The sequence below is a fragment of the Tursiops truncatus genome, chromosome 10, assembly GCF_011762595.2.
Source record: "Tursiops truncatus isolate mTurTru1 chromosome 10, mTurTru1.mat.Y, whole genome shotgun sequence".
NCBI classification, from domain to species: Eukaryota; Metazoa; Chordata; class Mammalia; order Artiodactyla; family Delphinidae; genus Tursiops; species Tursiops truncatus.
Window position 1 is genome coordinate 19,230,888 of NC_047043.1, and position 23,534 is coordinate 19,254,421.

The following is a 23,534-nucleotide window of genomic DNA, read 5'->3' on the forward strand; positions in this document are numbered from 1 at the left end:
CCATGTAGCTCAGTAAGAAAGATTTATTAACTCATTAACATGTCTTGTTAGTTATTTTCAGCTGCTCAAAATGACTGCTCTTTCCAGCCAGCGACTTCTCCCAGGAAAGACCAAAAATAGATTCTGACCATGTTGACTTCCTAGGCTGGCATTTGCGTCACTAGACCATGTTTCTCCAACATGAGTATCAAAAGCTTAAACAAGTGTGGTGCTTGATTAAAACTCACCTGCCTCTGGTAACATGCAGAAGGCTGTAGATGTGTCATGGTGAGGCCACATCAGGCTAGAACTTTCTCCTGCTTCTCCTTGCTATGGAGTGTTGCACTGGCCAGAGGAACCTGGTTCCAGAGAGCCGGGTCTCTGTGATGTGCTGACCTTGCTTCCTGAAGACCAACTATCTGAGCCCATCAAACTCAAGCTAATTCACCCCACTCTCCATTTAGCTCATCAGACTGTGTCCATTTCTACAACAATAAAACCACCCCAGCTGTTGCCCCAGCTGCCTCACCCTACCTCTTCTGTCAAGTTGCAGATGTCTTCTGTTTTTTTTTCTGAAGAGAGCAGAAATTCTCTTCAATACACAACTCCTGAAATTTCTTTCTCACCTCCATCTCACAAAATGTGCTTAACTCAAGTGTACAATAATAAATCCCCGCTTACATTGTTCGTGGATATATGCTTCCTCTCTGCTCTTTCTAGTGTTTTCTGGCTAGATTAGAAGCAGTAAAACATAGTAGTTAATAATGTGAGCTGAGAAGGGAGGAATCCAGACACTTCTTTTTACTAGCTGTGTGACTTTGACCAAATTATTTAATTCATGTCTCACACACTTTGTCAAAAGCATGAAAGTCATAATAGTACCTTCCTCATACGGCTGTTGTATTAAATTTTTTAAAAACCAAATAAGATGCTCAGAAGAGTGTTTATCGACAGTTATGTGTCAAATTAATACTACATTTTTGTTGTTGCAGTTTTGTTGCTGTTATTATTGTTACAACCTGCTAGTGGGCAGGGGTCAGATCACCCAGTCATAGTGCCAAGCAGAGATAGATATTTAATAAACTTCTTTTGATAATGGCTATTGATGAAGATAAGAATGAGGGGAGAAAATGCCAAATAAGGTCTGGGTTTTTAATAAAGTAGGCAAAAATGATTTCCCTAGCAACCAAATTTCTGAATGCATTTCCACCATCTTCTCAAGCTTCCTATTTATTATGACAATTTCCTGCTTTCAAATATTGAACACTAAACAGGAAATTAGTTTGAGGATGATGGTCTCCAGCCAAGGAGAGTAAAGCAATTTCCGTGGCAAAAGTAACCAGACACTCTTCCTAGGACATTTTCTTCAGAAAATGGATATAATGAACATGGACCTTGAAATAATCTCAGTGGACTTAAAAGTTTCACTCCTAGAAATGAAGGGCAAAGTTCCACTTCATCTGAACAGCCCAAATTGTCATCACAATTATGGTTAATTTTCTAACTGGAGACTGCCTTTCATAAACGCAAAGAAGAATCTGATGCTGCAAGTTGGAAAGTGGGTGGCCCCCTGGCGACACCCTCACAGTGTCAGGGTCACTTATGTGTACATGAGCAGAGAGGCCAGGACGAAGAGCCTGGAGGCACGGTGCTAAAAGTGCAGGTGTTACCACCGTAGGGGCCTTGGACACTTTAATCAATAGAAATTGGTAAGAAGCCAGACGAATTCAGGAAAGGCTTTATTGGGACTCGTGCTGCAGCATGAGGGAGTGGAAACAAGTAACAGGTGCGCTTGCTCACTCCCCAAGGAGGGCGAGCTGGTCCCTCAAATGGGGTGAGGGTGGGGGCAGATAGGTGGGTGGGGCTGCAGGGGTGGCATAGGCAGTCTGCCCACCCCCTTGGTGGTACTGTGTGCAGGGAGCATGCACAGGACCGTTTTTCGCTCCCCACACCTCAGAAGTGGCAGGTGGTTTTGGGCCTTTTTCTATCTTATTGTTCATAATCTGCCGCAATGGTGCATGTGCATGCCTGCATTATTTTTGTCCCTTATAGTTACTTTGTATTCCACTGCTCAATAAACATTTCATTTAAATATTAACCTTGTGAATAATCCTTACACCATTAAAACAAAACTCCTTGAGCAACATCATAATTTATATCTATATCTGTATCTGTATTTGCATATAGTAAACACAATGAAAAGGATAAATAAAAATAAACATTTAATTAATGATGAAGATGGTAATTTTTAAAACTTTACACTAACATGATGTCCAAACCAGTATCTGGTTACCTACTAGTATTTCATAGAAAGTCTACCACTTTGGTCATTTCACATTCACATAATAGAAACTTTCCAATATGCATCCAGATTATCTGTGTCTTTTCACTTGGGCTGCGTGGGTTGGGATTAACAGTAATTAAGGCTCTAAGGTAAATACAAAGACGAAATCCCTGAATTTTACATGTAAACAGCTTGTGTGATCAATGTAAAACTTACCAAAACTAATGCCAAGATGATAAAACATCAAGCAGTATGGGTTTGATCCACCCCACTCTCATCCATACACATACTCACACACCAGCATCACCATCAACACCATCTCCTCCTTAAGATTAATCAGCAACTTTAGTAACAGACAAAAGTTGTGAACCTAGCCGGTCCAAGCTAATATAGGTACAGCAAGACCGAAAGTATGAGCTTTGGAGAGTATTTTTGTCAATAATGGAAAAGCACCAATAAAGAATCAATTCTGGCTCAAAGGTGGATAGTAAAGAGGTAAGAAGCCAGGGAAAGTTGGCAGGAGTCTCAAAAGAAGATGCCAAAAACCAAGTCAGAAAGCTAATAATCCTAATATCTAACAGCTGCGGATGCTTACTCTGTGCTGACTACTGTACATGCGTTCTCTCTTTATGGCCTCCCAGGTCAACAAGGTAGCTACTATTATTTTCTCTTTTGCATAAATAAGCAAACTGAGGCTCAGAGAGGTTGAAAAAGTTGCCTAAGTCACACAGTAAGTGTTGAAAGACAAAACTCAAACCAGGTCTGCCTGGTGCTGAAGCCTGGGTATTTAAGCACGAGGGACAGTGGAAGTGACCCAAGAGGAAGGGAGTAGAGAAGGCAGCAGGAGGCGGACAAGCCCTGGTCATCCAGCACCTCCACGGATGAGGGATTATGGCTCAGGACAGCATGTAAAAAGCCAAGCTCATACTTGTCTGCTCATGGCATCTGTGTCTCATACGAAGTAAAGAATCCAGAGATAGTCCTACACCAAGTCTCGGGGTCCCAGTTCTTCCCCACTGAGGACCTGACATTGCCACAGGGGACTTGCCTAGGCTGAGAATTCAGCCTTCTTTGAGTTCTTCGACCTAGGTTTGGCCTTCAGCTCTATCTGCCTTTGAATGTAAGAAAAAATAATTCTTTTAAATGCTGCCAATGAGGCCCTCTGTATTTCACACTCAGCTTTAAATTCTTGATTAATAGATCCGAACCTGTCATTTTCTTTCTTCAATGTTTAAAGGATACTTAGCAAAAGCAACCTAATTCCATAGCCCTCCTTAGGGTAACTATTTCCCCACATACCTCTCAAATCCCAGAGACACTGCATTTATTGCATCCCCTTCCATTTATATACTGTCCCAATTTACCACAAGTGACATAATATGCCAGAGACCATCAAAACTCCACCTACCCCAGTGATGGGGTATTGCTATCTGGCCGATGAGTTATCCACCTCCAGAACTCCATCCTAAAAATCTATTTCCAAAGCCTGTGCTATTATAGGACCCCCGTCTTGGGTTATGTCCCCTAGATGCAGGACCTGAGATGGGGGTTTTTATATGATTTATTGATGGAGGGTTCTTAGAATAAGAGGAATGCGGAAAACAGGGGAGGGCAGTGGCGAAAGGAGAGCAAGGATATACCTCAGCTAAAAAGTGGGCTGATCCCACAGGGAGTCCTGGAGCACAAACTGCACCACGGAGTTAGCCCTACCTTGAAAAAGAAGGTGGACATTTTTTCCTCCCATGTCAGTCAGTCATTCACTGTAAGCTACCAGCGTGAGAATGTAACCTCCTGGGAAATGCAGCTTCTGTTTGGCTGAGGGGAATTCTCTGAAGGAAGTCAGCACTCATAGCATTTGGTGGAAGGGTGCCCTGGCCAAGTAAAATGGGATCTGGATGGGGCACCAACAGCATCACCCATTTACCCAAGAGTCAATGAAGAAACAGAGAAAATTACAACCAAATGACAAAAAGAAACAATATGTCTTAAAACTTGTGGTTATAGCCAATGTGATACATACTGGTAAATTTATAGCCTCAAACGCTTATGTTAGAAATGAATAAAGCCAAAATATATTAGCAAGGCATTCAACTTAAGGAGTTACAGAAAACACACAGAAAGGAGAAGGAAAGAAATATTAGTGGTAATAAGAGAGAGCAATAATGAAATAGAAAAATTATGCAGAGGATCAAAGAAATTGAGTATTTTTAAAACATTAATAAAAACAAATATCTGGCAATATTGAACAAAAAAGAAAAACACATATAAACCATGTTAGAAATGAAAAAAGAGAGACTATGACTAGATTTAGACAAGAGTTTTTTAAAGTTCTAAAAGAATACTATAATTTTGGCAAATAAATTTGAAAACATGAAAGAAATGAACAACTTTCTAAATAATATCAGTTGCCAATTTGATTCGATAAACAGAAAACCTGAATAGACATATAACCTTAAAAGAAATCGAATCTTTTAAAACACCACTTCAAACATACAAACACAACACCAGGCTGAGGCCATTTTAAAAGATTCTTCCTTCTAAGGAAGGGCACTCAGTAGCAGAAGATAAAAACTTAATGTTGGGCTTCCCTGGTGGCGCAGTGGTTGAGAATCCGCCTGCTAATGCAAAGGACACGGGTTCGAGCCCTGGTCTGGGAAGATCCCACATGCCGCGGAGCAACTAGGCCCGTGAGCCACAACTACTGAGCCTGCGCGTCTGGAGCCTGTGGTCTGCAACAAGAGAGGCCACGACAGTAAGAGGCCTGCGCATAGCGATGAAGAATGGCCCCTGGCTCTCCGCAACTGGAGAAAGCCCTCACACAGAAACGAAGACCCAACACAGCCATAAATAAATAAATAAATAAATTTAAAAAAAAAAAAAAACTTAATGTTATCTTGAGTATAAAATAAACAGAACTTGTTTTAAAAAAAACACTTCTGAACTAATATCTTCTCATGTATATTCACTGACAAAAAAAAAAATATCCCATTACGTAATTTAGGACTCAGCAAAGAGAAGGAATTTATATTAGTCGGCTCAGCCGCCATAACAAAATACCACAGACTGAGTGGCTTAAACAACAGGCAATTATTTTTCTCACAGTTCTGGAGCTAGACGTCCATAATCAAGGTGCTGGCAGATTTCGTTTCTGGTGAGGCCTCTCTTCTTGGCTTACAGATGCCTACCTTCTTGCTGTGTCCTCTCAGAGCCTTTCCTTTGCGCCTGTCCAGAGAGAGCGAGCTCCTCCGGTGTCTCTTCCTCTTCTTATGAGGACATCCTTACAAGCATATTCTTAGAGAATAGAACCCCACCCTCATGACATTTAACCTGAATTTCCTCCATAAAGGCCCTGTCTCCAAATACAGTCACACTGTGCATTGGGAGCTTCAACCTACAAATTTGGAGGAATGTGATTCAGTCCATAATAGGATTGTCCTCCAATCTTGGGCCAAGAAGTTCCCTAAAACACATGAGAATTTGGTATAGTTCCCAACACAAATTAATGCGAGAAAACCGCATGTTCAATAAACGCCGCTAGTGTAATGGCGGGTGGGGCGGGCGGGCGCGCAGCCTTTAGCGCTCGACCTTCCGCCGGAGACCTGGATACCGCGAGACTGTCTGCGCGAGACCGGGAGCAAGGCGGGTCGAGGTCCCGCTCCGCCAGTGGTCAGCGGGGCAGGGTTCCTCCCGGTGACAGGCGCAGTGCGGCCCTCTCCGCAGAGCCCTCCAGGCCCTCTGGCCTCGGGCCGGTGGGTGAGCTGGGGGGCCCAGGGACAGACTGGGAGCTGTGTTCCTGCAGAGCTCCAGAGCCCTCGCCACGGCCACCCTCTGGCCAGGGCCCAGGCCTTGAGGCGGCGGCTAACCTATCCCCCATGCCCGCCTCCATGACCTGACGGTGGCCGCGGTCTCCACGGGTCGAAGTTCGCGGGACCCGGCGGCCTCAGGAACAAATACAGTGAAACCAAGGGGAGTATCTCATTGAATTTTAAACTCTGTGGGTATTTTTTGCAATTTAAAATCATTTTTGTTATTACTAAACCCATAATAAACGAAAAGAGAACGGCGGGACATCCTTGCATCATTGTCTCTTTAATGGAAGATTGAGTTTGTGAGGGCATTTGAGAGACCTGTACGAAGATTTAGTAGATTAAGGTCACATTCCGGGGAGAAAAAAACACTTAGAAACCTGCAGAAAAGCTGTATGTTTAGTCTCATAAATAAGAGTTTGATAACCAATGCATGCTAGCCATTTTACAGCACCTTGTAGAAATTACAGTCCTTGTTGGTTACGGGAACTTTCTAATGTCAGTTAGCCATGTGGTCTAAAGAGATTTGACTTTGGCAATCTAGATGCCTCCTCAGTTGCCCAGGTTTGCCTATGGAATAACAAAGATACAGGGGTCAGCTATACAAGAGATGCATTAATGAGTTCTCAGTGATGGTACCTGAATCACACATATTTTGTTATTACATATTAAGAAGGCAAAATGCTTTTGCTTAACTGTTTTTGCTTCTCAAACATGAAAACACAAAACTGTTTTAATTCAGTAGAATGAAGGCAGTGAATATCTTACAAACTGAAGCAGAATTTTAACCAATCTCTTTATAAAATTGTGAATTTATTCCTATAGCTATATCTACACTAAATGTGCATAATTTGTTGTTTTTACCTTTATCATAACAAAAATTCTGAACCTGTGTTTCTCTAATACCATTTCATAAAAGAAAAAACTGAGTTTTTTTAAAATATCCCTCAAATTTTTATCAACATGTATGTGAAGCTGTAAAAAAATTTTCTTTACATAATGAAGTTTAATATCTATGCCAAATAGAAACAAATATCTTTTAATGTGCTGAATTTCCACATGGTTTAAATCAAAAGTATCTATTACGCTTGTGAAAAAATGTCATAAAAACAATACGTGAAATATTAGCAACACAACATCATAAACAATAAACTATCCAAACCCATTTTAATTATATAAAACACAGATCTATTTGCTAAAAAAAATACAGCAAACTTACAGAGTGAGCACTGATACAGAAGTAAAAACCTAAAAGCTCGTAATTTGATCAAAACAAATAATTGTCCTTACAAAGAAGAGTTCTAAACATATACAAAAATGATGAGCTCAACTTAATCTTTACCTACAACTTCAATAATCACCCATTATCACTGTACATATTAAGGATTTAAGACACAAGAAAAACACTGAAGCAAAAAAAACAGATTAGGTTTTCTTCAATCTTCTTCTAAAATTGACTACTGTCATTCCTTCTTCCCATACGCCATTACATTTGTGACAGTAACTCAACCCCTCAATTAAACTATGTGGTTTAAGTGGATTAAGCAACAGAGAACACATTTGGTTCCATTCATAGATTAAAGCTAAGTCGTTGTTGGCTTAAGTCAGCGGAGCTCCATTAGTTACCTCCTGATTTTATAAATGCTTTATTGTTATCCAGACATTTTTTAACTCCCCATCTCCTACAGTATGCTATGCCTCTTCAAAAATAATATTTTTCTTCCTCATCAACATGTAGGGGCACATATTCATTCTCCTAGTCACTTAGACTTCATGGTAGGAAATATACAAATTTCATGTGGTAAGAACAAAAATCAGACCCATCTAAATACCAGGATAGTTTCTGAAAAGCAAAAATCGTACACTATTTACAAAAATGATATTTAATTATGAAGAACTGTATGTGCTCATCACCTTAGAAAAACAGACTAACCTTGAAAAAAAAAATCCTTCCATTCCAGGTTATTACACTCATACAAGGAAGCTAAAAAGCTTCTGCACTGAACTTGAACATTAGGTAAACTAATAGACTAATAAATCATACTTTTATTCTGTTTGTGGTGAACTTGGCTACTTGGTACCGAAAAGAGTCCTCTCTACATGTTCATGGAAATCACACACACATTCACAAGCAGTAATGACCTTTCGACAGAGCCTGTGTTTGGTTGGTACAAAATATTCTGAGCCAAAGTATATGGTACTTAAGACTGATGACAAAGGACTAAAGAACTGTATTCTGTAGTTACTTTAGAAAAAAAGATTTTATATATTAATATATATCTCACCCCTCCCTAGAATAAATTTTCCATTAAAATGCTGGTAGCTTTTTTATTTTGAGAAGAATTTTAAACCTCTTAAAGTCTTCAGGAACCATGTTTTAAAGTACCATTGATATACATCATTTCTTAGCATTTCCTTACCAACAGTTTTTGTCCATTGCTTCTCTCAAAAGAGCCCTATTCCATTAATAACATTTTAAAGTGTGTGAGTGCATCCGTGTGAGTGTTTGTTATGTGTCTGTGTATATCTACATAGTCTATTTCTGTTCAGATTGGCAACAGTTCAGATGTGATGCTTTCTGCTTAGCAATTAATCTACTTTATAAACTTTTGCCTCGGCTCCTTGTTGAGCAAAAAATGAAAGGATAGAGCTAATTCTTTAGGAGAGTCAGTTAACAAGATAAAGAAGCCTTCCTGTTGTTCTGTGGCCACAATTTTAACTAGGTGAATTAGCTTTATCCTTTGCGTAGAAGGTAAGTTATTTAGTGAAATTTTCGAGGATGTTGGTTTTTGAGCTATAACTGAAAGAGTTAACATGAATAAGCTCACATTAATATGGCTTCACGATCGTGAGCCTATAGAGAGCTCTGACTGACTCTGAGCCACATATATATAGGATGGGTCTGTGCTTACAGACGACAGCAGGAATCAACACTCTCATCATAAAATGGGAGGCACGAGAGGGTATCATACTCTTCCTATGAGTCTGGCTTTCTAATATTCCCCCCCAAAATGTCTTAATAAACAAAGTCATCCTATGTCCATAGAGAAATATAATGAGTAGAAAGTTATCTTATGGCCAGAGTATCTTGTTTTATAATTAGAAATCCATGGATGCTCAAATGCAATTTTAACAGAAGCTAAACCAGGTAATACGTCCTTTGCATGAAAATGACTTTAGTTAAAAATCTTCTTTATTTGCGCTGCAAAACTCCTAATGTTCCATTTCAACTAACAAACCAGTTGCTGACAAATGTGTTAAAACCCAATTAAATTTAAGAAAAGCATTTCATTAAAACTATGAAAATCTATCACAAAGAACAGATGAAAGCATTCTGTGATTGGTTACCACATAAAAGCTCCATGAGTTTTTCTTATTAACACCCTCTATAAAACAATACCTGAAGCCTAACCAAGATCTCTTCTGCTCACTCACATAAATGTTCTCCAAATCTGTCAGTGAGTCTCACTTAATTTGTGGAGCTACTCTGCCACGGAGGCCACCATTCCCACAAGGAAAATGTCCACATTTGGAAGGTGAATTAACTTTCATCATGTGTGTTAAAGTCATCTCCAAAATGACATTTACAATTTTAGTCAACTGTCAGTGATTTCTTCCTTGGTTGACGACATAGTTCTTTTTTTTTTTTTTTTTTTAGTAACATATGCTTGCAAAGTGTTTTAAAGTTACTAGTGACTGTTCATCCCTCAAGTTAAGTCACAATTATATCCTACAGACAGGTGGTGAAATATGCACATAAAAGATAAGTATTACGTCCCAATTTTTTAATTTTTTGCTACAGGTATTGTGGCCTATCACCTTCTTGAAGTGTACTTAAAATACCAAACTTTGTTTTTCATTTAAAGTAACATTGTGCTTCACTAAGATGACTATTAAAAAGTTCCTGAAAACCTAAATATTAAATATGATGAAGCAAAGAACAGGGAAAAAAAAGAGACAGAATATCTTTATTGAAGAAGGAAAAGAGAGAGAGATAAAATCCTCATTAAAGAAAGAAAAAAGAATCACCTTGATAATCAGTTATAATTTCTTATATGTAATCCCACATTTTTATAAACTATTTGAAATCATTAACCCCAGGCCCGGTAATTGTGTGGGAATTTAAAAGACCAGGTAGTCTATTTCCCTAGCAACAAGAATTATTAAGATTGTTGCTTATAGTCTGCAATGCTTTACATTGTCCCATTTGAAAAAATAAGCCTATTAGTAGAAAGCACCATCTCGAGCTTATATTAGAAATATAGGACCCCATTTATAATCATCCTCTCAGATTACTATACCCTTATATTAGTATCTCTTTTCAATACTGTTACATTACATTCTCTGCATATACTTCCTATTTGTGGAAAACATTAAAATAGCTTCTAGGAAAAATACACCAGTTTTCTATAGTATTATTAAGTGCTTTATGTAACTACTTTGATTCCAAGTGATTGGTTATGAAACCTGGAGGGGAAAAAAATCTTTTAAACTTATCATTAATAATGAATTCTATGAAAGCACAAGAAGTTAAAATTTCAAATTTATAACAAACATAATTAACAAAAATATTCTTTAATATGAGAAAAACATATTTCTATATTTAAGGAAGAACTGCATCATCTCTTAAGAATTCAAAAAACTAATACGATTATTTTTTTCTCCATATATACCTAACATGGCAATTTGAGTTAATAAACCCCTAAAACTGTAATCAGGAACTGGTTTCATTATGACAATTTTTAAACTTTTTTCAACAATTTCTATCCTATAGCTTCTAATTATATAGAAAGGAATCTGCTTGAAAGTCTACATATAACTGACCATGAAAATAAATACTTGCTGATACCCCGAGGGGAAAAAATATGACAAGGCGGTCCTAATAGAAATAAGGCAAAAGGCAAGAGAAATTGAGGAGTAACAAACTCTTCATATAGCCTACTTTTTTTCTACTATGCTGTCTTGTTCTTTTTGTTAAAAAACTGTTTGGAGAAAATTCAATCTTTGGAATAGCCAATATTGAGTTTTCTAATATTGAACAATAATGCAAAGGAGAAGAGAGGAGTATTATTGGTAATGGTAGACTGGATCAACGAAAATCCATAGGATACAAGAATTTGCAAAACACCCAGCCGGGCTCAGTGATATAATTGGGTGTTCCTTTATAATTCCTTCCTGAGTATGTGTCATTTAAGCCATAAGGATTAAAACCTGCAGCAGTTAAGGGAGGGGCATGACAATATTTGTCAGGAATACACTGAATGAATACTTCCTCCTTCCAAAATGAATACCTTGCATTTTCCTTTTTGTTCTCTTAAGGTGGATTTTGGCTAAGGAGGAAGAAAGAAAGGAGTGTCAACAAGACACAGAAACATTTCAATCTATTGCCATCTTCAAATTATCTCTGAAACTAAATTGCAATTTGTTTATTCAAGAGTTTATTGCTTTAAAAAAAATAGTACATGCTTTCCTATTATCATTTTTTTTAATTCTGTGCCTTCTTAGATAAGTGCTTTAGCATAAGCTGCCATCTAATAATCTCACTTACCAAGAACAGGAATGATCTTGTTCTTTTTCATCTTTACAAAGACAAGTGGCCAATTGTCTTCCAGTGCAAATTCCCCTCTATTACTCTTGTTTAATTTTTCTAAATGACTTTTTAAAACACATCTCATAAAAAGTCACTCTGCTTTAGTAGCTATTCAAAGTTATCTAGTGTTTCCCATTAGTTTGGCCTCTAATTTTAAATTTCAGTAGGTAGTATTCAACCATATTGTCACATTATGTTTAGCAATAACTATATGCTTATTATTCGAGTATTATAACCCTTAATTTTTCTTATACTCAATATACTCTCTTTTTAAAAATCATCCATGCTATAACAGATTATTCTTGTTTTGTTCATTGTTATCATTTTCTTGTGAGCTGGTGATTTTTACTTCTGGCTTTGGTGGTCTTTGAGGGTCCAAGTCAGCCTGGAGGAAAACAGATGAAAACAAAGATATTTAGCTCTTTAGTTACAGAGGCAATAAAATTTACAAAGGAAAAATGACTCACTATTGCCTTTAATCTGATAAATATTCAACTAAAAATAGTTCCTTGGGTTCCCTATGTTGTTTAGTCTATCATCACCCAGTGGACATGACAATCTCAAACTTTACTTGTTCAGAAGCCCTTTCTGGGACCATAACCCACCATGTGCTTAAAGGGCACAGACTCACCTCTTGAGCTTCAGGTGTTATTTTTCTCAATTTTTTTCTTTATTTCCTTTTGAGCTTTTCTTTTCAACAACATACCTATACTTTTCATTTTAGCATTTTCAGAGAAAAGGGAAGAGTAAAATGCAGTTCTCCTCTCATGTCACATTAATAATCCAGCCCCATACCAGATGTCTTTTATTAGTTTTGTACTAGAATTCACAAATTCTTTGTGACTATGGTACCAAGCACCATCGAGTAGATAAGAGGACAGAAAATGAAAACATAAAGGCAGCTTCTGGAACAGCAACCCTGCCCCCTTGGATTTCTCATACATTAATGATATCTCATTACAGTTTGTCTTTTACCCACTGGACTGAAAACTAAGGGGGTAAGATTAGAATTAGCTGGTTTTCAAACTCTGTTCCATGGAATCCTGGAAGTGCCATAGCTTTCAAGTCCTAAGTGCTTGAATAATTCCCTAAGTGTGAGCACAGATGCACACACACACACAAACTTCATACCTGCACACAAGTGAGCAAAAGCAATAGAAATACCTCTTCACATCCACTGCCAGCTCCTTGAGACTTTATTTCCTCGTCCACTGCTTCTTGAAGCTCATTATTAACCTGGTCCAGTTCCTCGCCATTTTCTTCATTGGTGCCTCTGCTCACACGAGCAGGACCTGCCTGCTCCTCCCTGTGATCCAGGATCTCCTCTGCTTGCTCTGGAGCTTCAGTAGCCTCCCCGTCTCCTTCCTCTTCAACTCCACCATTCATTCCTGAAAAGTCTTCCTTCTGTCCCACTTCCTTATTTTCTTTCTCTCTATCTTCCTCATCTACTATTTCTGCTGGCCTCTGATGGATCAAAAGGAATAATGGATAAAAATAGAAAGTATAACAGAGATTTTCCATGGCACATTATAATAATGTAATAATTATAATATTACTGTCAAGTGAAACTTCCTTACATTTGCATATATACAGTATATCTTGTGTTAACCTTTACAAATATACCACTCTTCACAAATATTTTCTCATTTAATTCTCACAATCATCCTGTGAGGTTGGTATTATTCCCATTTTACAGGTGAGAAAACTAAGGTCTGGGGAGACCAAGTATCTAGCCCAAGATTCCACTGTTTGTAAGTGGAACAGCCAGAATGAAAATGAACCATGTGACTCCAAAATCAATGTTCTTAATCCCCATGGCAAAGAGAAAACTAAACTGCAGGATACTTGGCCAATGTCTAGTGGCCCAGAGGAGGAGGTAAAAAAAAATTCTTTGTGGAGAGATTATCATCCCCACCACTAGTGTCTGGTATGTATTTAAATCTCTAAGTATGAAAAAGGGCAATGGCGATGGCCAGGATGTGAAGCCTGGTTTTCTAAAAATAAACATGGACAGCTTTCCATACAATACCTAAGAGAGTTGACTATATATCTCTAAATAACAAAAAGTGATTGTCGAGGGCTTCTCTGGTGGCGCAGTGGTTGAGAGTCCGCTTGCCGATGCAGGGGACACGGGTTCGTGCCCCGGTCCGGGAAGATCCCACATGCCGCGGAGCAGCTGGGCCCTTAGCCATGGCCGCTGAGCCTGCGTGTCTGGAGCCTGTGCTCCACAATGGGAGAAGCCACAGCAGTGAGAGGTCCGCATACCGCAAAAAAAAAAAAAAAGTGATTGTCTTGCAGATCCAAGGCCAAGAAACTATATATTCTTTCTATAAAAAATAAGAAACGCTCAAGTATTTTATAAACTAGGCATTTTTACTGTTATTTAGATACATGTAAGTCTGTTTTAAAAGAGAACAGGAGGCCAAGTTCCAGAGCCAAGACTTTGGAGAGAGAAAGACCCAGGTTCAAGTCCTGGCCAGGCACTTACTGGCTGTTACCTAACTTCTTTGAACTTCATATTCCCCACTTGTAAAATGAGAATATAATAAAACTTCCACGGAGATTAAATAAGTTACATACAGTGCCTAGCAAAGCACCTGGCACATCATGATCCTAAAAAAAAAAAAAAAAAAATTAAAATATCTTCCTATTTGTTATAATACATTCTTTCCTGGACCTACCATATTTCTTCATTGGCCTTAATAAAACATGAGTTTTTTAAAGGATAGGGTAGAAAGAGAATTTGTTTTATGTTAGGACCCCACTCCTGCCTCTTTCTAGTCATCTGACACTGGACAGGTCAGTTAATCCCCTGGTATCTGTAAAACAAAGGTTTGAGGTGCAATTAACTCTGACCTCCCTTCCAACTCTGGAAGTCCATTCTCCTCTAACTACCCAAATTCTTATTATGGGACTATTAATGGTCTTCTTATAAAAGTTATCATAATGCTCTCAGTTTAGGAAGTAAAGAAGGAAGGAAATGGAGCAGAGTAGACTAAAAAAACTCAGGATAAAATTCAACACAACGTTATTTCGAAGAGGAAAGAGGCAGAACCATGAATTCTTATACTCTGTCCAACATAAAGTCTCAGATTTGATTACATGATATCAAAGATGCCCTTTAAAAAAATGAAGGTTAAAAAAATGAATTCTTAAAATATTCCAATAACCATCGTGTTTGTCATCAAAGACGATGTCATCAAAGACTAAATTAAATAATAGTACAGTGCTTCTACATCTTTCAAATTTCCATTCAGTTGCTTAATGTCAAACTGCGTAGAGCCCTAGTGATCCCTAAGCATGCTGCCCAGGGGGAGGCCCTTAGGAAGGCCAAATGCTGGACAGAAACTAAAGGTGGGAGGGGATGGATCTGCCAGATGATGTGGAAAGAAAAGGCAAGAGATTTATAAAATGAAACCCACAGCGCTTGGTAAGGATTTCTGGTTTTTATGCATAAGACCTAAATGAATGACGGTGAGAAAATTTTTCAATTTCCAAAGGGGAAAACACTATGTTCCCATCTCCACACGCTTGTCCCACCCTCTCTCAATGCAGAGAACAAAGACGGCAGAGCATTGACGCAGACGCACTAGAAGTGATGACAGGAGAGTGTGGCAAGGGACAGGGTGGGCACTGTCATTGTGAAAACAGAGCAGAGGAAATGTCTGGGGCCAAAGATGACATTTATGTCACTGAGGAGAAAGGGCTTCTGAGGGACCCAGGGAAGGAACCGGCAGCACCAGGAGGTCCAGAGGCTTCCTCAATAAGACACTGGGACAGAGAGGGGGCGCTGGGTGGGAGAGAGTTAGAATAAAGAGCCATATGTAAAATAGATAGCTAGTGGGAAGGAGCCACATAGCACAGGGAGATCAGCTCGGTGCTTTGTGTCCACCTAGAGGGGTGGGAGGGAGACGCAAGAGGGAGGGGATATGGGGATATATGTATATGTATAGCTGATTCACTTTGTTATAAAGCAGAAAATAACACACCTGCTTTATAATTGTAAAGCAATTATACTCCAATAAAGATGTTAAAAAAAATTTACAGAGAAAAAAAAGAGCCAACTCAGAGAAACACGGCGGGTGGCTCCCCACTAACCTATCAGAAGAGGCCGTGAAAAGGCTCAGGGGTCTTGGACCAAGAGACAGCAAGTTCCCTTGCTGGTGACCCTGAGGGATTTTTTAGGGGATACTCACAGGGGGACTCTAAGAGACACTGGAGGGCTCTCAGGCACCATGACTCGAGCTAATGGGCCTGGAGCAGCTGTTTGTGCTGGGCTAGATGCCAGGCATTCAGAGACAAATACGACTGTGACATCAAAGAGCTCAGAGCAGTACGGCAGCACATCACAGCGATCGTGGGGCAGGAGGAAGGAGCAGTAACTCAGGGTGGGGTGTGGCAGCCTGGGGCACATCCCACACAGTCTGGGCACTGAGGTTTTTACAGCACTGCGTGAATGGTGTCCATAGGTGGAGAGCAAAGGACAGGCAGCAAATACACCAAGCACCCGTCACCCGTATGTGCCGAATGTCACTCTCAGCATTCATACATTCATTATTTCCTAAAACCCTCACAAGAACCCTACGAAACAGGCTTCTGATGCCCATTATATGAATGAGGAAAGTGAGAAATCCCTCAACGCTGCCTGCATCACACCCCAGGTGAACCAACAGGGTTAAGGTGGTCTTGTCCCAAAGTCCTATATTCTTTCTCAAAGTAATAACACAAGCAGTTGCTAATGTACCTAGCACTGCTGCAAGCACACCCAAGTATACTTTCAATGGCCAGAAAATATGACGTCTGCAGTAGGAAACATGACTTTTATTGTTTAAAGAATTACTGACCTGAAAACAAAACATTTCTGGATTTCTATTAAAGACTGGTAGATCTAGGGAAGGAACATTATAAACATTGTTAGGCAGAGTACTTGAAGCAGGACACAACGAAAATCCAGAAATACTACAGCGCTAACGGCCAATGAGAGCAAAAAGATTTCTGTGCAAGTTACCTCTGAAAATTGGATAATCGTGTATCGCACTTCTAGAAATTGTAATCCTTACTGTGCCTAAAGTTGCCTTATTCAAAGCAACTTTGGGTTTTGGGTTTTGTGGGGTATTTTGCGGTACGCGGGCCTCTCACTGTTGTGGCCTCTCCCGTTGCGGAGCACAGGCTCCGGACGCACAGGCTCAGCAGCCATGGCTAAGGGCCCAGCCGCTCCGCGGCATGTGGGATCTTCCCGGACGGGGGCACGAACCCGTGTCCCCTGCATCGGCAGGCGGACTCTCAACCACTGCTCCATCAGGGAAGCCCTGGGTTTTGGTTTTAAAGAGAAGTTATACAGCATTTTTAATACAAACTCTTTAATAATGATACCAGAAAATTCAAATTTTACTTTAACCATTCAGGAATATAGATATGTCCCTTGCCTCTGAGAATCTATTACAAGAGCTTGCTAAAGTCTGCTAAGGTGACTACAGCTGTCTAAATGGGAAAAAGTCTGTTTTCCTTTACTGATATCTGGATTTATACCTAAAAGTTACAGAATGATAGTGTTGGTTTCTAGTTTTTAGTTTTAAGTCTATCACCCTACCCCCTTCTTTGCTCCCAATCCCCAAACGCATATACATTTTTCCCCCCTTTAATGAAAAGAGCTGGGCTGGGATATACCCTAATCTCTTTTTAAGGATGGAGACACCTAGCCCTAAATTCAGCTCTGTTCTCTTCGCTGTTATTACCACCACTACTAACAAGCAGTATTATGCTTTCATCCCATTATTTCTATTAGACTTTCCCAGCACAGCTATTTTAGTAGCCATCAAACGAAGCCACATCTGGTTGGCTCAACTTTAAGAAATGCTGGATTATGGGGCTGAAATACCAATTTGATCAATTTAAATAAGATGGTAACATTAGTTAAAAGGCTTATAATCCTTTAAAATATCCTGAGTGTAGTACGAAATTTATTATTACTACAACACAATTCAGGACAAAAAAAAGAAAGAAAGAAAAAAATGCTTCTATGACAGATCTGTAATGAATAAATGAAAAGCAATGCGCTTTTTGGTGTAATCTCCTTTGAAGCAAGCATTAAATTATTAAAGATGTTTCCAGTGTATACATCAATCAAATCATCCCCAGAAGGAACACTGAGTTTTACACCCATACACACGCACACAGATAAAATCTATACCGTGGCAAGGGCCTACAAAGAAGTAAAAAAAATAAAACAGCACTCCTTCCATAAGAGAGTGGGTGTCCATTATTAGATAGCCACACTATATTTGAATAATGTGTTCCCACTCCACCCCACCAAAAAACAAAACAAAACAAAACTTTGCAACTATTTAGTTTCTTCAAAATTCCCAAGTAGTTCTCAGCCTCTGCCCGTTTAGCTGGCCCTGCCTGATTGCCCAGCTAAGCAGGGACAGTCACAGCCAGCCAGACGCCAGTGTTAGTGCAGTGAGCCAGGGGTGACGTGTACACAGAACCCACGTTCCACCCGCACCTCAAAGAACCTTACAAGATTCCGATGATGTTTGCAATGTTGACAGAGAAAAGTGGACACAGGAGGCAAAAGGGCGAGGGTGGAGGGTGTGGGGAGAAAGGGACAGGGACATGGATGGAAAAGGTAAGAGTTAGACATCGCAAGTTCAACTTGAGAGAGTGAGGAAGGAGGAAGAGAAGCAGGAAGGGAAGAACCCTCTTTCCCAGGTCCAATCACACTGTCCCTTTTACACTGAAGGGAAGCAGAGCTCCCACATGTGACGCTGCCTCTCCTTCCTGCAGAAGCCAGTTCTCATGTGATTCCAAGAGACTGTGTTCATAACTGAAGAAGCTTGCCAGGCAGGGGTGGGGGTTCCTGGACAAAATTTCTGCCTGCTGATGTTTTCTACAATGGTGATGTCAGCTGCGTGAAATGAAGCAGCCGTGGTCTGTTGGGAAGGCAGGGGTCACTCTGCAGCTTCAGGCTAGTGAACCCACCTCACCCTTTGGAAACTGAGGATAATAATGACCTCACAGAAGTGCAGTAAGGACCAAATGAGATCATGCACATGAAAGACCACTATAAACTGAAAAAGCTACAAATATATATATATACATATATGTGTGTGTGTATATATATGTTTATTATCGTTACCACTCCATTTTTTTTGCCCTTGGATGGAAAGAGTTGAGAGGCTGTTGTCTGATGAAATAGTGTAATACAGGATTTGCACTACAGTCAAGAAATCGTATTCTAGTGGGCCACTTAGAGCAGTGTCCCTTCTAAATCTCATTCACATGAAAACAAACAAACAAAATGTATCAAGACACTTAGCAATTATCTTGCCCTTCTTAGTTAATACAGTTAATATGCAGGCTGATGTTCAACTTCTGGTCCAATGAGACGGTTAGGTGTGATTTTCATAAACTAATCACCCTTGCTTTTAGTTACTTAGTTTATTCTTTGCTTCTGAGTTCCCTGGTATGCACTTCTCACAACAAATTTACCATCCAATAGCTTTTATTTTTTCTGAACTCTATTCACTCTTAAAAGTAATACAAATGTGCCAGCAGTAAATACCAAGAAAGGGTGACCTCCGTAAATGAGTATATGCATTAGGTCATGCACGACTTTGTCTTCAGTTGTCATGACAGGTTGGCAGTAGCCGGTTATTCATCCTGTTTCTCCTACCTTTACCCGGAAGGCTCTTCCTTCCCTTCGTTAGACCCACCTTCTCTCGAAGCCTTCCTGCTCCCCTCAGGCAGTTGTCACTCCTGATTTGCGCCCTCAGAACACCTGTCAAACTCTAATCACAGTGTGCCATTATCCCCTACTTATGTTTGATATGAAAATAGTGAACGTGGGGCACTTCCCTGGCCGTCCAGTGGTTAAGGCTTCGCCTTCCAATGCAGGGGGTGCGGGTTTGATCCCTGGTCAGGGAGCTAATATCCCACGTGCCTCTCGGCCAAAAAACCAAAACATAAAACAGAAGCAATATTGGAACAAATTCAATAAAGACTTTAAAAATGGCTCATGTCAAAAAAATCTTTAAAAAAAAAAAAGGAAAATTGTGAACGTGAATTGCTATCGAGTACGTAGATGCCTCAAACGATGTTTGGAATGATTGTGGAATAATGGGGAAATAACCTTGGCTCTAGGGAGGCCTTCTGGAAGTTTCTAGAAGCAAGGGCTCTTTCTTCTTCATCTTTGTGTCCATCACCACATCTCCCACAGGATTGTAATTCACTGTCTTGAATTAAACCCAAATGTGCCTCCCACAGATAAAAGCCACCAGAGTATGTGCCTTCAGGAAAGGACAGATGATGGTGACAAGGCTCACGTCTGTTGGGCGCTCTCCAGGGACCTGGTCCTATGTTCCATGCACCTCACCTGCCTAATCGTATTTAAACTAACCTCACCACCATTTGAGGAAAATACTATTCTCATCCCAACTTGCAGATAAACAAACTGAAGCATAAAGAGTTAGGTAAACTTGTCCAAAAGCCCACCAATAGTGACAGAGGGATAAGAATGCTTTTTTGACCACAGGACTGTACTATTTCCCCAAGATAATGTACAGAGCAACATCCCAAACTCAACACGATGTTAAATAGTTACTCCCAGCCTCGTGTCTTCTAAGCCAATGCCTCTCCATCACCGGGCATCTTGTTAAATGCAGATTCTGAGTCAGCAGTTCTGAGCCTGTGCATTTCCAGCAGCTCAGGTGCTACTGATGCTGCTGCTCCCCAGGTGACACTTGGTGAGGCTCTAAACCACACGTAACACAGGTATGGTCATAAACACACCACCACCCCTAAAAGACATCTTTGGTTAAAATTTCTAATTGTAATTATGCCTCGTTAGATGAAGGTCATATTTTAACTTAAAAAATATGAATTTTATTGAAAACTGGGAGAAAATAGTACTGACTGTTGACAGAATGATATTTAGCCATAAAGACAGTTCTACAAGATTTATTCTAATTACATCACCCTGCCACTCTTTCTTAGGAGTCACTTTATAAAAAAGAAACACATCATTGCCAAGGCGATAAACCAGGAAGATATTTTTACCTGTGCTTAAAGGTCTTCTCCCCTGGTGTTTATGTTGAATTTAGTCAATTTGTGACTAAAATTTTAAGAGAACCAGTTTTCAGGTAGACACTGTTTCTCCATCCTGAACTTTCAGGACTAGCTCATTCCTGTGAGTAATTGTGCAATACTATATTCTGTATAAAGCACAATTCTTATGTTTCGCTGGAGTCAAGAAAGGGTATTCATTATACTCTCTCCTATATACTCACTAAACTGATGTATATAATGATTGCACAAATCATTTAGATGGTTCCAGTCTCAAAGCCTCACTGACATCAAGAACGTCCGGAGTGCAGCTAGATTAACAGACATATTACACATATATGTACAATTACAGATAATACGTACCCTTAAACATAGAAGTGTTTATAAGAAAGGTGAGACGTTTACCTTTTAAAAAGCAGTTTATTTATCATAAGCAATTGCTCTTGATACTGTTACTAGAAAAGTGACACCAGACTTTCTCCCTAACATGACACCAGCATTGATATTCCAAGTGACTTTTTGCCTGCATTTGCCTATGTGCATATCTTACTATTTATTTTGTAAGGGACATCCTGGGAAAATGGTTGATTTGTATGGCAAGACAGAAAAGGTCTGGTAGTTATTATTGCTGTCTGCATCCTAGCAGGGACGGCTCAGGGGAAACCATAAGTATTCAGGTTTTCTAGAGAATATGCATGCAGTTACAAAGGTTAACTCAGGATTCCTGAGTGGTAAGAGGAAAGAAGATGGAATATGGAAATCATATGGAAATGAGCCACAAAATATCAGAAGCATCAATTACTTGGAAGGTATTTTCACAGACAGATGAGGCTGCTCAAGTGACTTACACTTTAAACTCGCATCACACCTTTGACAGTAACAGCGGCACCAAAATTTAGAAATGGGAAAAGGCATCTAAACAGACACTACAGCTGATGTCCCACCCACTTTAGAAGTAAATGTTGGGACTTCCCTGGTGGTGCAGTGGTTAAGAATCCACCTGCCAATGCAGGGGACGTGGGTTCTGAGCCCTGGCCAGGGAAGATTCCACATGCCGCGGAGCAACTATGCCCTCGCGCCACAACCACTGAAGCCCACGCACCTAGAGCCCGTGCTCCACAACAAGAGAAGCCACCGCAATGAGTAGCCCCTGTTCACAGCAACTAGAGAAAGCCCATGTGCAGCAACAAAGACCCAATGCAGCCAAAAATAAATAAAATATTTTAAAAAAATTTAAGAGAAAGTAAATGTTGCTTTTTCTTATATTTATATCAGAATTCCCTGAGGAGTATATTTGAATGTTTAAAACCCTCGCTATCTGAGATAACAGCACACGCTACAACTTTCTAGGCAAGAGAGCCTACCTAACCACCCAACTGTCCTCCTCATTCTTACCTGTCAGGTCTCCCTCCCTGAAATACCCTAGACCTAGAAACTGGAGCTCAGAACGCCCCCATACACACACACACACACATGAAAATACTACCTTAAATGTCCATTTCTCCATGAAGCATTTGCTATCTTTGAAATTTGGGAGTAGGATTTGTTATAGGCTTTGGATAGAAGGTGTTTCTGTGGATTTGATGGCAGAATTCAGGCAGAGATGTTGAAAGTAAAGAAGTTACTACACTTGTTTTTATTTCTGTTACCATAGAGACTAAAATCATCTCCTACCCAAGCTGAATGAGGTGTTTGGAAATAATCAGTTTCAATTTTTCATGACAGCAAAGTACTGCTTCCCGTTTTCAGCTTTCAGAGGCTTACATTCACAGAAGGGAAAAAATGGTTTAATGTGGTTTGAAGTACAATGGCCTACAAAAAAGGGTGGTTCTATTTACAGACATGACCCTCTAAGGACACAGGGAGAGGGAAGCTTTGGCCAGCCACCTGCTGAGAGCTGGCTCACCCAGGCCCGCTGAACTCCACAAGTTCCCACAACACTCATAGAATAAGATATAATACCTTGAAAACTTATATTTATATAGCTATTTAGTCATCTTAGAAAAAAACCTGCCCCATTAAGTCTTCTCACTTTAGAAGTAAATGTTGATCTTCTTTCGCTTACATCAGAAATCGCTGAAGGCTACGTTTTAATGTGTAACACCATTTCCGTCAATTAAACACAAATCAACAAAGGTGATGTCACAGAAGGCCTTGTTGATGATGCACAGGGAAGTTAAGAAGCCAGAGCATCCTCATCTTAGCTCTTCCCACTGTGTGTGATGCTTATAGCACCAACCACGAACATGATTCACTAAGAGGAGGTGACCTGAACGTAGAGAATGGTGAAAATACTGTTTGCACGCAATTCCTTTCATTTCAGGGAAGACAGTGGAGGCCGAGTAGCCCTCCGCACAGATGGAATCTGTCTGTCAGATAATTAGAAGCCCCTAATCTCCCCATTTCCCTTCCTTGAAGTGTTGAGACAGAGCACCAGACTGGAAGCCAGGAACCCTGGGCGCCTGTGTAGACTCCCCAGCCCCCAGCAGGCTGTGTGTTTGTGGGAACATGGCTTTCCCCACTATAGTATGGGGATTTGTTTCTTCAATGGCAAAGAAAGGAGTTTATTCCAGCCTCCTTTCTGGTTCTGAACATTTCCTAATTCTTATTTTAATAAATACATTTCACTGAAATAGATTTAGGGGTCTGGTCAAAAGAAGCAGCCTCCTTTATCTTTCTGTGTATTTTACACATGAACATGAACAAGTAACACAAACAAGCTCTCCATTGAGCTTACCCTTCATAAGAGAAGCTGTCGGTGACTGCTGGTTCTCCACAAGGGACAAAATATGTCAATGGGCATATCTGGACT

General features: G+C 39.9%; 1 protein-coding gene across 1 annotated transcript in view; it reads right to left on the reverse strand.

Moving 5' to 3' along the window:
• Positions 1–6,382: 6,382 nt before the first annotated feature.
• Positions 6,383–23,534, reverse strand: part of DCDC2 (doublecortin domain containing 2) — a 158,391-nt gene continuing 141,239 nt past the window's right edge. The window contains exons 9-10 of the mRNA XM_019944978.3: positions 12,824–13,123; positions 6,383–12,044 (exon numbers count right to left, since the gene is read on the reverse strand). Coding sequence (XP_019800537.1) covers positions 11,946–12,044; positions 12,824–13,123 — 399 coding nt within the window. The 3' untranslated portion in view covers positions 6,383–11,945. The remainder of the gene's footprint in view (positions 12,045–12,823; positions 13,124–23,534) is intronic.